The 15,589-nt window shown below is 39.8% G+C and overlaps 1 protein-coding gene across 2 annotated transcripts in view; it reads right to left on the reverse strand.

The window, feature by feature from the left end:
- The window catches only part of LOC124615854 (pyruvate dehydrogenase phosphatase regulatory subunit, mitochondrial-like), a 168,754-nt gene that overhangs the window by 142,100 nt on the left and 11,065 nt on the right, over nt 1-15,589 (reverse strand). For both annotated transcript variants that reach the window (XR_006979814.1, XM_047144013.1), the window contains exons 2-3: nt 9,190-9,503; nt 8,980-9,107 (exon numbers count right to left, since the gene is read on the reverse strand). Coding sequence is in view for 1 of the 2 variants with exons in the window: in XM_047144013.1 (XP_046999969.1) it covers nt 8,980-9,107; nt 9,190-9,485 (424 nt within the window). In the remaining variant the exon portion in view is untranslated. The remainder of the gene's footprint in view (nt 1-8,979; nt 9,108-9,189; nt 9,504-15,589) is intronic.

A 15,589-nucleotide genomic window follows, 5' to 3' on the forward strand; every position in this document is an offset into this window, starting at 1 on the left:
GAAATGGAAGAGGATGTAGATGAAGATGAAATGGGAGATATGATATTGCGTGAAGAGTTTGACAGAGCACTGAAAGACCTGAGTCGAAACAAGGCCCTCGGAGTAGACAACATTCCATTAGAAATACTGACAACCTTGGGAGAGCCAGTCCTGACAAAACTCTACCATCTGGTGAGCAAGATGTATGAGATAGGCGAAATACCCTCAGACTTCAAGAAGAATATAATAATCCCAATTCCAAAGAAAGCAGGTGTTGACAGATGTGAAAATTACGAAACTATCAGTTTAACAAGCCACAGCTGCAAAATACTAACGCGAATTCTTTACAGACGAATGGAAAAACTGATAGAAGCCGACCTCGGGGAAGATCAGTTTGGATTCCGTAGAAATGTTGGAACACGTGAGGCAATACTGGCCCTGCGACTTATCTTAGAAGAAAGATTAAGGAAAGGCAAACCTACATTTCTAGCATTTGTAGACTTAGAGAAAGCTTTTGATAATGTTGATTGGAATACTCTCTTTCAAATTCTGAAGGTGGCAGGGGTAAAATACAGAGAGCGAAAGGCTATTTACAATTTGTACAGAAACCAGATGGCAGTTATAAGAGTCGAGTGGTATGAAAGGGAAGCAGTGGTTGGGAAAGGAGTGAGACAGGGTTGTATCCTATCGCCAATGTTATTCAACCTGTATATTGAGCAAGCAATAAAGGAAACAAAAGAAAAATTTGGAGTAGGTATTAAAATCCATGGAGAAGAAATAAAAACTTTGAGGTTCACCGATGACATTGTAATTCTGTCAGAGACAGCAAAGGACTTGGAAGAGCAGTTGAACGGAATGGACAGTGTCTTGAAAGGAGGGTATAAGATGAACATCAACAAAAGCAAAATGAGGATAATGGAATGTAGTCGAATTAAGTCGGGTGATGCTGAGTGAATTAGATTAGGAAATGAGACACTTAAAGTAGTAAAGGAGTTTTGCTATTTGGGGAGCAAAATAACTGATGATGGTCGAAGTACAGAGGACATATAATGTAGACTGGAAATGGCAAGGAAAGCGTTTCTTAAGAAGAGAAATTTGTCAACATCGAGTATTGATTTAAGTGTCAGGAAGTCATTTCTGAAAGTATTTGTATGGAGTGTAGCCTTGTATGGAAGTGAAACGTGGACGATAAATAGCTTAGACAAGAAGAGAATAGAAGCTTTTGAAATGTGATGCTACAGAAGAATGCTGAAGATTAGATGGGTTGATCACATAACTAATGAGGAGGTATTGAATAGAATTGGGGAGAAGAGGAGCTTGTGGCACAACTTGACTAGAAGAAGGGATTGGTTGGTAGGACATGATCTGAGACATCGAAGGATCACCAATTTAGTATTGGAGGGCAGCGTGGAGGGTAAAAATCGTAGAGGGAGACCAAGAGATGAATACACTAAACAGATTCAGAAGGATGTAGGTTGCAGTAGGTACTGGGAGGTGAAGAAGCTTGCACAGGATAGAGTAGCATGGAGAGTGGGCATCAATGATGCCGATAGTTGTACCATAGATCCAAACACAATGAGGGATTAAATGTGAAGTGGCCAGACAAAGCTGTGGTTGCTAAAGAAGGATAGCAGCCTTTTCAGTAGTTGCAGGAGCAACAGTATGGATGATTAATTATCTGGCCTTGTAACATTAGTCATCATAGTCTTGCTATACTAGTACTTCAAATGGCTAAAAGCAAGGAAATCTGCAGTCTTTATCTTTCCTGAAGGCATGCATTTCACTGTGTGGGTAAATGGTTATAGTGTACTCTTGAGCAAAGTATTCCAGAGGAAAAATTGTTCCCAATTCAGATCTCCAGGCAGAGACTATTTAGAAGGATGTCATCATTAGGAAAAACGAAACTGGCATGTGGGTTGGAGGATGGAATGCTTGGTCCCTTAAAAGGACAGGTAGCCTGAAGAATTAAAAAAGGTAAATGGCTAAGTTGCAGTTACATATAGTAGGAATTAGTACAACCCAATAGCAGGAAGAATAGGACTTCTCATCAGGTGTGTATAAAGTTGTAAATTCAAAATGAAATAGGAGAAATTCAAAATGAAATAGGAGTAACACAGCAGTAAGTCTACTAATAAAGAACAAGAAAATATGAACATGGGTACGCTTCTATGAACTGCATAGTGAATGCATTATCCTAGCCAAGACTGACACAAAGCAAATATCGAACCCAACAGCACTACTTTATATGCCAACTAGCTCAGCAGATGTAAAAAAAGACTGAAAGAACGTATGATGTGATAAAAGAAATTATTAATACAGTTGAGGAGGGGGACTAGAATTTGATAGTAGGAAAGGGAAGAGAAGGAAAATTTATAGGGGAACGTAAAACTGGTGAAAGGAGTGAAATAGGAAGCCACCTGGTAGAACACTGCACAGAGTATAATTTCATCATACTTGGTTCAAAAATCATTTAAGAGTTTTGGGCTGGAATACCAACAACATTATGAAAAAGTCAGACTGCTACTCACCGTAAAGATGATACACTGAATTGCAGACAGCCACAACAAAATTTCTGCTACGCAATGAGCTTTTGGCCAAAGCATTCTTCACAAAGAAACATGCCTCATACACTCATCACCACTATCTCTGGCCACTCTGGCCAGAATTCCAGCATTCTGGCCACAGTGGCCGAAGATAGTGGTTACGTGTGTGTGCGTGCGCGCATTTTGTGCCTGATTGTTTGAATGTGTATGTGTGTTTTCCTTTCTTTTCTGTGGACTGCTTTGGACGAAAGCTCAATGTGTAACAGTCTTTTCACTCCATCTGCCTGCAACTAAACGTGTCATCTTTATGGTGAGTAGCAATCTACAATCTATCATTTCCATAACATTGTTATTAAAGAGTTTGTATCCATGGAAGAGACCTGGAGACCCTGGAAGACATCAAATATGTTTCATAATGGAAAATACAGATTTCAGAATCAGATTTTGAAGTGTAAAACATTTCCAGGGGCAGATGTGGACTCTGAGCATAATTTGCTGGTTATGAACTGTGGACTGAATATGACAGAACTGGAGGTTGTTGCAAGTAATCATGGGTAAGAAACACAATAGATGATGAGGAGTTAGCTCTGAGAGATGAAATAGTGATGGTGGCAGAGGATCGAATAGGCAAAAAACACAAAATCCAGTAGAAATCTTTGGAAAATATAGGAGAGGCTCAGTGCAATTGCCGAAAGGAGAAAACATAAAAACTACAGAAAATGAAGCAGGGAAAAAATGAATACAGACACCTAAAAACTGAGAATGTCAGGAAGTGCAAAAGGGCAAAGCAGGAATAGCTATAGAGAAATGCCATGGTATAAAAGCATATATAAGAATGAGAAAGATAGATCTTTGGAGAAAAGAGAAGCAGATGCATGAATCTTAAGAGCTCTGATGACAAGCCAGTATTAAGTAAAGAAGTGAAAGCTGAAAGCTGGAGGGAATATGTAGAAGGCCTACACAAGGAAATCGAACTAGAAAGTAACATTATAGAAAGAGAGGAGGAAGTAGATGAAGATACAATGGGAGATATGATACTGTGAGTATAATTTGACAGGACACTGGAAGCCCCAAGTTGAAACAAGGCCTCTGAAGCAGACAACATTCTCACAGAATTACTGAGATCCTTGTGATGGCCAGTTATGATAAAACTATTCCATCTATATAAGATATATGAGAAAAGCAAAGTACAGTTCGGAGCTAAAGTGAATTTAATAATTCAGTTCTAAAGAAAGCAGATACTGACAAATGTGAATATTACTGAACTCTCAGTTTAAAGAGGCATTTTTGCAAAACACTGACATGAACTATTTACAGAGTTGTTGTCATCAAGCAAGAGGTACCCAAAAAATTGGGCAAGAGGCCACCATGACAAAACCACAACCACCTGCTTGGTGCCTCTCCATTCTAGGCAGCAGCCTCCAGATGGCCCTCACAAACTCGGACCACTTCCTGCTTCTGCACCATTTCCTTAAGCAAGCTGTATATGTATGCCGCTAGGGCAGATGGCAGTCAACAGAGAATGCTGTCAGCCACAGACTACTTTGCTACTGCCTTGCATTGGCTGACATGGAAATTCTTCCACCAACAGGCACAAAACATGAGGCTCTGTGGAAACTCCATAGTCATGAACAAGCAACTGTTCAGTTCAGTACTTGCAATGCACTCAGTACATTACTCTGAAAACTACCTTCCGATTTAGTAATCGTTATTTGTGGGGAACTAACACTCATGCCTGCTCAATTACTATCGACTACTGTGAGCACATACAGCAAAGTTGATTAGGGATATCATTTTATTAGGTTTAGGACATCAAGTGCCAAGCATCAATCTGTACAAAAGACGAGTACCATTTTCTAACATACTCTTAATGAATATTGTTTGTCATTTCTTACTGTGTCACCACTTTTCTGTTACAGTGCTGCCCTGACAGACAAGTGTATAATAATCATAGCATGCAATGGCTAACTTAAAGGAACTATAGCAGAGAAACTCTTTATCTGGTACCAAGGATATTTGGGCTGAATTAATAGCAGCATTCAGTTACTACAAGAGAAATGGAAGAACTGACAGAATCTGACCTTGGGGTGGATCAGTTTGGATTCCAGAGAGCTATATAAGCATGCGAGGCAATACTGACCCTACAATTTGTCTTAGAAGATAGGTTAAAGAAAAGCCTACCTACACTTATAGCATTTGTCGATTTAGAAAAGCTTTTAACCATGTAGCCTGGAATCCAACCTTTGGAATTCTGCAGGTATCAGGGACAAAATACAGGGAACAAAAGATTAGGGAACAAAAGATTATTTACAACGTGCACAAAAACTAGAACGAAGTTTTAAGAGCTGAAGGACATGTAAGTGAGGCGATAACTGATACGAGGGTGAGGCAGAGTTGTAGCCTATCATCGATGTTACTCAATCTGTACATTGAGCCAGCAATAAAGGACACCAAGGGTAAATCTGGAGAGAGAATTAAAGTTCAGGGAGAAGAAACAAAAACTTTGAGTAATAGACGAGTTCTCCTAACTGGAAAGAAAAATAACTGATGATGGCCGAAGTAGAGAGGATATTTGCTATAGCATGAAAAGCATTGCTGAAAAAGCAGAATATAAATTTAAATGTTAAGACTTTTTCTGAGTGTATTTGGCTGGAGTGTAGCCTTTTATGTAAGTGAAATGTGGAAAGTAAGCAGTTCACACAAGAACATAATTGAAGCTTTTGAAATGTTGTGTTACAGAAGACTGCTTAAGATTAGAGCAGTAGATTGAGTAACTAAAGAGTAGGTACTGATACAAATTGGAAAAAAAGAAATTTATAGCACAACTTGATTAAAAGAAAGGATCAGTTGATAGAACATATCTTGAGGTATGAAGGAATCGTCAATTTGGTAATGGAGAGCATTGTGGGGCATAAAAGTTGTAGATGGAGACCAAGAGATGCGTACGGTAAGCAGGTTCAGTTCATTAGTAGCTATTCAGAGATACAAAGGATAGAGTAGTGTGGAGAGCTGCACCAAATCAGTCTTCAGACTGAAGGACACAGCAACACGAAGCTTGTAATGATAAAATCTTTTAAGATAGTGGAATTATTTCTAAGCCTCTTTAATGCAATCAGTGACTATATAACTAATCCATAAAGCTTTCTAAACCATTTTTTAGTATTATCAAATCATTTTTTCTGGGGAGAGTTTCCATCAGGCTACAATTATTATGGTTGTTCTGACTTTTAATGTGGTATTGAGACCACTGTCAATAATGCCTGTAGTTTTCAAAATTTTCAAATATGCTTTGAAAAACCATCTCTCTTGTTTTATTGTCAAATATAACACTAGTCTGCAAGTTATCAGATGACTGAAAACTAATATATAACATTGCCTCAACTTTTTATGTTGACTACAAATCTGTTTTCAGTTTCTTGCTATCACGTACATTTTTGCCACAATTTGACTTCAAAGATATATTGCTGTGCCAGTATGTTATGTCTATTGTCGGAGGGAAATTTCTCAATATGGCCCTGCATACCTTTAGGCTGTTACACCTGTTGATGCTAGTTGTTATTGCGTGATCCTGAAACTGTTGCTTGTCTCGCAGGCTTGGATAACCAGTGCTGTATTGTGATTATTCTGTATATTTAAGACAGTATTAATGAAACACTTCACCTATTGTTGATAATTACAATAATGTCAACATGCAAGAGTGAGAACCAAAATATTTTGTGTTACATTTTTGCGAATTATACAGTGACTAAGCAGACTTTGTGTAAAAACCTTATCAAGCTTATTTTAAAACGAAACTTGGTGACCAGCACAAGGGATAGCACCAGAGACAGTTAGCCACTATCATGTGGAAAGATTACGATTGTGGATGAAAGAAAAGAAAAGCATGCATCCCATTTGTGATTCCAGTACTGTGGAGAGAGCCTAAAAAAATCTTAATGACTGTTACTGCTGCTTAGTTAATGTTGAGGGCTGCAGTTCAAAAAATAAGAGACAAATTGTGTATCCAAGCATTGATTGAGCCATTAGGCCAGTTTGCACATGGAGAAGATCCGATTGCTCCTCTTCCCCCAGCTGTTGTAGAGAACATGGCGGAAGATGATGATGAAAATGAAGTTGATGGAATTACCAAAGACGATAGTGATGTCCAACAGTCTGAATGCGACTTTACTCCATAATTGTTCTCCGAGTGAACTTAATGCTCTCATATAAGATTTGAATTTGCCTAAGGAATCTGCATAACTACTTGGCTCCCGGTTAAAAAGTAAGAATCTTCTGGAAGCAGGTACACATTGCTCATGGTACACATATAGAGGAAGAATTAGTTCCTTTATTCTCACTGAATGAGTCCTTGGTTTACTGCAATAACATAAAAGAGTTAATGCACTTCTATGGCATTGGAACATTATCCTACACAGTGGGGACTTTCCTAGACTTGTCACTGAGGAGCCTGAAAGATGTGTTACTGCATAAAGATGTATGGGTCCAGTCTTGTGGCCATTCATTTCAAATGAAAGCGACGTATGAGAACATGAAGATATTTTTCACAAGTATCCAGTATGAGGAACACACTTGGCTTATCTGTCACGACTTCAAAGTTATCAGAATACTATTGGGACAACAAGCTGGATTCACAAAAATATCTTGCTTTCTATGTGAATGACACAGTCAGTTAGGCAGAGACACTGGAATGTGAAAGTTTGGTAAGGGGGGAGAAATTTTCCATCTGTAACTAAAAATATCCTGCATGAACTACTTAAGAAAAAAAAGAAAGAAAGAAAAAAAATGATTAAATCGGGCTTGACGAAGTAATTTGTAAAGGCTCTACCCCAGTAGAACCTGCATCAAGTACCTTTCCAAGAAATTTCCCTTCACCACATGAGACAAATTGAAAGCTGGAATTCTTTTTTAGTCCTTAAATAAAGAAATTGATAAAGGATGAAGATTCTGAGAAGACAATGAAGAAAAGAGAAAAAGGTGCATGACTGCCTTCCCGATCAGTTACTGAGGACTTTCTGTGGAATAACGAAGATCCTAATTACAAGGCCATTGTTGAAAATAGTTGCAAAATTCCAAGAAGATGGGTTGTTAAATGAATGTGGACGTTCACTTTCTACACTCACATATCGACTACTTTCCGGAAATTTGGGACATTATATTGAAAAGCAGAGAGAACGTTTTCACCAAGATATTAAGAGGTGGCACTGGACAGCAGCTATGATGACCGAATACTGTTGTATGTTGAAGAGGGACAGTCATCATGTACCAGGATCTACAAGGAAGTCACAGAAAAGAAATTTTAAAAATTTATGGAACACTGTTGACTTCTTGTTTTTATAGAAGGTAGTCACGAAACAAATTAGGGGAGTTCTGAGGAGTATTTTTTAAAAGTGTTTTGATTAAAAAGTCATCTTGTGTGAAATGGTGTTAGAATATATTTGTGAACTCAGAAGTGAAAATAACATCAAAACATTACTTCTTATTTTGTGCAAAAACCTGATATGATAGACAAAAACAGTAATTATTTCTAGGATCAGTATAAAAAATTGACTGAAGAACACCAACTTCCAAACAAATCTTCTGGCAAAAAGTTTTAAAATAGAGACTAGTGTAATTTACAACATAAGGTATAACATCAATTCAGGACCATCAGAAGCATCAAGTTTGTAAGACAAGAACTCAAACACAACAAAATAAACATGTGTGGTAATAAGAATGAGATTTTCACTCTACAGTGGAGTGCGCACTGCTATGAAACTTTCTGGCAGATTAAAATAGTGTGCCGGACCGAGACTTGAACTCGGGGCCTTTGCCTTTCGCAGGCAAGTGGTAGAGCACTTGCCCGCGAAAGGCAAAGGCCCCGAGTTCAAGACTCGGTCTGGCACACAGTTTTAATCTGAAAGGAAGTTTCATATGTGTTAATGGTTACAGGGCAATAAATACATTCTTAGTTATCAAGGCTGTTTGAGAGGGTTAACCACAAAATTCCAAATGACAAATATCAAAGGCATATTGAATGATTGGTTATAATTACATTTAACAAACAACAATCAGTTCTTCACTGCCATGAATTACATGGAGCAATGTGAATTTGAAAAGCAACTAGCAAATTTAGCAGTAGGTCTATCTCACGCCAGTTTATCCAGAAATTAAATTTACAGCTACGTTCACATGTAAACAAAAATATATGAAATAAATGAATACGTATTACTTTAGGAGTTAATTATGATTAGCAAGAATATTTTAAAAAAATGTTTACAGCAAGCAGTTGTTTTCTACATGTGATATTCTTTTATATGAAATCTCACACCAGACATAACATATATTTTCCCATAATTTTGACTTATTTAGTGTATGATCATGTACAGACACTAGGAAAAAAAATGAGACAAGAAAAATATCTAATGTATTGTGCAAATGCCTGCTGCAGATCTCAGAGTCTGCTGAGGCAGATTATTACCTATATCATATCCCAATTCCTCAAGCTGTCGATATAGTTTAATGCTGTACATAATAAGATGTCTGTCAGCCATAGGTTTAAAAAGGCCCAAGGTGCCAGAGCCAAATGAAGATGTGCCACTTCCAATCCTTTACAACAAAAATTGGATTAATATTTAAATAAATAACATATAACATATACAAAATGTAAACCACATTTTACATTACTAACCTTTCTTGTTCCAGTACCAATATATCATGCCACCCACTTTGCACAAGATGATATGCTACAGAATTTGCTACTGTTCCAGCACCACATATTACCACTTGAGCTTGTTTAGGAAGAAGAGAATTATTTCCAGTAGATGTTGACCATGACAACTTCTGAGATCTCGGACCATCACTAAAGTATGCAGAACTGTCACCCTGGGGGCCTTGGGTGCTGACATACTTATAAAGCATCTGGAGAAATTCATTTTGACAGCTCCATTGTTTTACAAGTACTGCTCTTCCACAAAGAGACAACATTGTGTATGTTCACAAAAACTGGAAAAAGAAACAAGTAAATATGATCACCTCTCTTCATATTTCTATGCTTACTGAGAAAATCACCAAAATATGGAAATTGCTGATATTTCTGTTATCTTACTGCATTTTGATTTAATATATTTCTATTTCATGATACACAACACAAAACATTTTTGTTCAATATGTTTCAAGTATGATGGTAAGCATTTATAACAACTTGACAAGTCATAGATTTTTGGAAACGTTACATTGATATCATGACACCTGATGCAAAGATAACACCAGTCAATTCCTTGTTGACAGTTACAAGCACCATTGGGATCTAAGAAGCTACAACAAAACCAAACAGCTCAATTTCTGTAGCAAAATCAGAGAGATGAACCTTAGAAGGGTGCAGGACCTACTGGACTGATACTGAATATTTGTCTTTGGTAGTTCAGCATATAGTTTTTCATTTATCAGGATGGGTGACTTTAGAGCGCTCTGTTGTGCATGGAGCTGTTGGGGTAGTTGAGTGGCGGTGCACTCTCTTGAGTTCTCCCATTTGCACTGACTTTTGTAATTGTTTAGCCTATGACTGGGATAATCATCTAATCAATGCTTACTTGATTACTTTATATTTTTATATGACTGATTACAATATCTGTATGTCTTATAAACTATGCGATCAAAAGTATCCCGACACCCACCAAAAACATGTTTTTCATATTAGGTGCATTGTGCGGCCACCTACTGCCAGGTACTCCATATCAGTGACCTCAGTAGTCATTAGGAATCGTGAGAGAGCAGAATGGGGCATTCTGCAGAACTCACGGAATTCCAATGTGTTCAGGTGATTGGGTGTCAATTGTGTCATATGTCTGTATGTGAGATTTCCACACTCCCAAACATCCCTAGGTCCACTGTTTCCAATGTGATAGTGAAGTGGAAACGTGAAAGGAATACATACAGCACAAAAGCATACAAGCCAACTGCATTTGTTGACAGACAGAGACCGCCAACAGTTGAAGAGGGTCTTAACCCTAGGATGCCTAAGTGGAGGGGGGTGGGGGGAGGGTGGGGGGGAGGGTTAGTTGAAGCCACAGTTTTTTTATGTCCCCTGCTTTAGCCCAAGTAACTTTCATACTACATATTCCCTTTGAGTTATTGTTTGTTGGCTATTTTATGAAACATTAGAGTCAATATATTTTATAGAAAATCCCTGCTTTGAAAGAAAAAATAAATAAACTTATTATGGGTCCAACAACCCCCCCACCTTAGGCTTTCATGCTATAGAAAATTTCCCTTAGTAGAATTTCATATTTCTCATCTCTACAACAATGCAAGTTAGTTTCTTGTTGGTTGCTATTCTTGATATTCACAACAATCGGTTTACTTTCAGAGGAAGTGATTGTTGATGTCAGTCAGCTGTTATTTAGCTTGTAAACTTGCAGTGAGTTAGTGCAGTTCCCTACTGTTCACACGCACACTTAAAAATGACTAAAAGAATACCTGACTCGTCTTTAGAAAGAGATCTGAATGAAATTTTAGATGCAGATTCTGCTTGGGGAGTGAAAGTGAATATGAGGATGGTGTTATGGAGTATGATTCAGATCGGGAAAGTGATGTGGATGTTAGAGAAGATGAAGATAGCGCAGCTTCAGGCAGTGACCATCAGGATGTTATTGTGGCCAAGTCTGGAAGAAGGTACGTAACCACACAACCTAGGATTCCTCGGAGGTCTGTTGCTAATATAGTAAGAGAGCAGGCTGGAGTAACTCCAGCCGGTGTTTGCCATTCACCTGGAGAAGCCTTGAAGTTACTTCTTACACCTGCCATCATGGATGTTATAGTAAAACATTCAAATGAAGAGGCAGTTAGGCGAAATGTTACTTTGACTAATGAGAAAGAATTGTATGCCTTTATAGGAATCCTGACACTTACGGGGGCAAATAAGGGCAATTCTGTCAGTGTACACGATCTTTGATCAGCCCTAATGGGTCGGCCAGTTTACAAGGGCATTATGGCAAGAGAACGTTTCAAGGAACTTATTGCAATCATAAGGTTTGATGACAAAAGTACCCGCCAGCTAAGAAGGGAAGCAGACAAGTTTACAGCAATCTGTGATGTTTTCAACAAAGTGAATGATAGGTTTCCACTACTGTATAAACCGGGGGTCCACCTCGCCATTGATGAGATGCTTAGCTTGTTTAGAGGGTGCTGCCCCTTCAAAGTATTTATGAAGGATAAACTGGGCAAGTATGGCATCCTTATACGCACGATGTCCGATGCACTTGACAGATACGTCTTGAAGATGGAGCCCTATGCAGGTAATGTTCAGAATTTGTCGAAAGAAGAACGGGGTTCAGCAGCTGTCATCAAACGTCTGGTAGCACCTGTGAAAAATACTGGTCGAAATACTACTACAGACCGATACTACACATCGGTGGATTTGGCGGAAGAGTTTTACCAAGACTAAAAAGTTACTACAGTAGGAACTCTCCAGTCAAACAGGAAGCATATTCCAGACATAATGAAGAACACATCAAATTGAGAGCTATATTCATCAATGTTCTTGTTCACAGAGCCATCAACAGGTAGGCCTACATAGCAAAAACGAAACCACTGTTGGAGGAGAGAAGAATAAAACCAAGATAAATGCATATTATAATTCCACTAAAGGTGGAATTGATACCATTGATCAAATGGCATGTATGTACAGGGTGTTTCAAAAATGACCGGTATATTTGAAACGGCAATAAAAACTAAACGAGCAGCGATAGAAATACACCGTTTGTTGCAATATGCTTGGGACAACAGTACATTTTCAGGCAGACAAACTTTCGAAATTACAGTAGTTACAATTTTCAACAACAGATGGCGCTGCAAGTGATGTGAAAGATATAGAAGACAACGCAGTCTGTGGGTGCACCATTCTGTACGTCGTCTTTCTGCTGTAAGCGTGTGCTGTTCACAACATGCAAGTGTGCTGTAGACAACATGGTTTATTCCTTAGAACAGAGGAGTTTTCTGGTGTTGGAATTCCACCGCCTAGAACACAGTGTTGTTGCAACAAGACGAAGTTTTCAACGGAGGTTTAATGTAACCAAAGGACCGAAAAGCGATACAATAAAGGATCTGTTTGAAAAATTTCAACGGACTGGGAACATGACGGATGAACGTGCTGGAAAGGTAGGGCGACCGCGTATGGCAACCACAGAGGGCAACGCGCAGCTAGTGCAGCAGGTGATCCAACAACGGTCTCGGGTTTCCGTTCGCCGTGTTGCAGCTGCGGTCCAAATGACGCCAACGTCCACGTATCGTCTCATGCGCCAGAGTTTACACCTCTATCCATACAAAATTCAAACGCGGCAACCCCTCAGCGCCGCTACCATTGCTGCACGAGAGACATTCGCTAACGATATAGTGCACAGGATTGATGACGGCGATATGCATGTGGGCAGCATTTGGTTTACTGACGAAGCTTATTTTTACCTGGACGGCTTCGTCAATAAACAGAACTGGCGCATATGGGGAACCGAAAAGCACCATGTTGCAGTCCCATCGTCCCTGCATCCTCAAAAAGTACTGGTCTGGGCCGCCATTTCTTCCAAAGGAATCATTGGCCCATTTTTCAGATCCGAAACAATTACTGCATCACGCTATCTGGACATTCTTCGTGAATTTGTGGCGGTACAAACTGCCTTAGACGACACTGCGAACACCTCGTGGTTTATGCAAGATGGTGTCCGGCCACATCGCACGGCCGACGTCTTTAATTTCCTGAATGAATATTTCGATGATCATATGATTGCTTTGGGCTATCCGAAACATACAGGAGGCGGCGTGGATTGGCCTCCCTATTCGCCAGACATGAACCCCTGTGACTTCTTTCTGTGGGGACACTTGAAAGACCAGGTGTACCGCCAGAATCCAGAAACAATTGAACAGCTGAAGCAGTACATCTCATCTGCATGTGAAGCCATTCCGCCAGACACGTTGTCAAAGGTTTCGGGTAATTTCATTCAGAGACTACGCCATATTATTGCTACGCATGGTGGATATGTGGAAAATATCGTACTATAGAGTTTCCCAGACCGCAGCGCCATCTGTTGTTGAAAATTGTAACTACTGTAATTTCGAAAGTTTGTCTGCCTGAAAATGTACTGTTGTCCCAAGCATATTGCAACAAACGGTGTATTTCTATCGCTGCTCGTTTAGTTTTTATTGCCGTTTCAAATATACTGGTCATTTTTGAAACACCCTGTACACCTGCAAGAGGGGAACAAAGAGATGGTCTCTATCTGTATTTTACTCTCTCATCGACATTTGTGCTATCAATGCAACCACCATATTCATCCAGCAACATCAAAGATGGAATGAAAAGAAACACAACAAACAGAAACTTTATCTTCTGCAAGCTGGGATGGAACTAGTGAAATTGCAGGTAGAAGAAAGAAGTGCCAATGCAAGAGGGTTATCTAACCAAATTTTTCAATCAATGGAGACTATTCTACAAAAGAAAATCAAAGAAGTGACAACAGAAGCATATCAGCCTCCTGCAGGGAAAGGTCAGTGCCATATTTGTGTAAGAGAACCTAAAACAAAGAAGCAGAAGTACAACAATCTAAGTAAACCAAAACAGTATTGTGGACAGTGTCATAAACATGTGTGTAACACACATTCAGAAAAAATTGTGAAGTGTGTCTATTGCCTTGAAGTTGAGGACTCAGAGTAGTCTGTTGTATGTGAACACATCTGTATTTTGTATTGTAATATGTCAATTTTTTATTCACTCAATCCAGTATAACAATTAACAACATTTATAAACCAATGGGTTAGTTAAAATACACAGACAATTTTGAAAGTTGAAATTTTTCATCAGTAAACTTATTTAATACCTGTGGGCTCGCCAAACCCCGGCTCCCCCCTTCCCCCCCCCCCCCCCCCCCCCCCCCCTTAGGCATCTAAGTTAGAAAAAAAAGGCCTGGGTGTCCTAGGGTTAATGTGTAATGGGCAGACATCTATCCAGACTATCACACAGGAATTCCAAAGTGCATCAGGATTCACTGCAAGTACTATGACAGGTAGATGGGAGGTGAGAAAACTTGGATTTCATGGTTGAGCGGCTGCTCATAAGCCACACATCACGCCGGTAAATGGCAAACACTGCCTCGCTTGGTGTAAGGAGCATAAACATTGGACGAATGAACTGTGGACAAACGTTGTGTGAAGTGACGAATCATGGTGCACAATGTGGTGATCTGATGGCAGGGTGTGGGTATGGCAAATGCCCAGTGAATGTCATCTGCCAGCGTGTGTAGTACCAACAGTAAAATTCAGAGGTGGTGGTGGTGTTGTGGTGCGGTCGGTTCTCTCATGGAGGGAGTCTTGCACCCCATGTTGTTTTGTGTGGCACTATCTCATAATGCACGGCCTGTGGTGGAGTGGTTACATGACAGTAACATCCCTGTAATGGATTGGCCTGCACAGAGTCCTGGCCTGACCCCTAAAGAACACCTTTGGGATGTTTCGGACGCCGACTTCATGCCAGGCCTCACCGACTGGCATCAATAACTCTCCTCAGTGCAGCACTCCATGAAGAATGGGCTGCCATTGCCCAAGAAACCTTCCAGCACCTGATAGAACATGTGCCTGCGAGAGTGGAAGCTGTCATCAAGGCTAAGGGTGGGCCAACACCATATTGAATTCCAGCATTACTGATGGAGGGCACCACGAACTTGTAAGTCATTTTTAGCCAGGTGTCCAGATACTTTTGATCACATAGTGTGGCTCTGTAACCATTTGTTTGTCAAGGGTGGCCTCAATATAACTAACAAATGACCATTATACACTGAAGAGCCAAAGAAATTGGTACACCTGCCCAATATCATGTAGGGCCCCCACAAGCTCCAGAAGTGCGGCAACTGATGTGACGTGGACTCGACTAACGTCTAAACTAGTGCTGGAGGGAACTGACACCATGAATGCTGCAGGACTGCCCATAAATCCATAAGAGTATGAGTGGGTGGAGATCTCTTCTGAACAGCACGTTGCAAGGCATCCCAGATATGCTCAATAACATTCATGTCTGGGGAGTTTGGTGGCAAGCAGAAGTGTTTAGA

Source organism: Schistocerca americana, chromosome 5, assembly GCF_021461395.2.
Source record: "Schistocerca americana isolate TAMUIC-IGC-003095 chromosome 5, iqSchAmer2.1, whole genome shotgun sequence".
In the NCBI taxonomy this organism is placed as follows: Eukaryota; Metazoa; Arthropoda; class Insecta; order Orthoptera; family Acrididae; genus Schistocerca; species Schistocerca americana.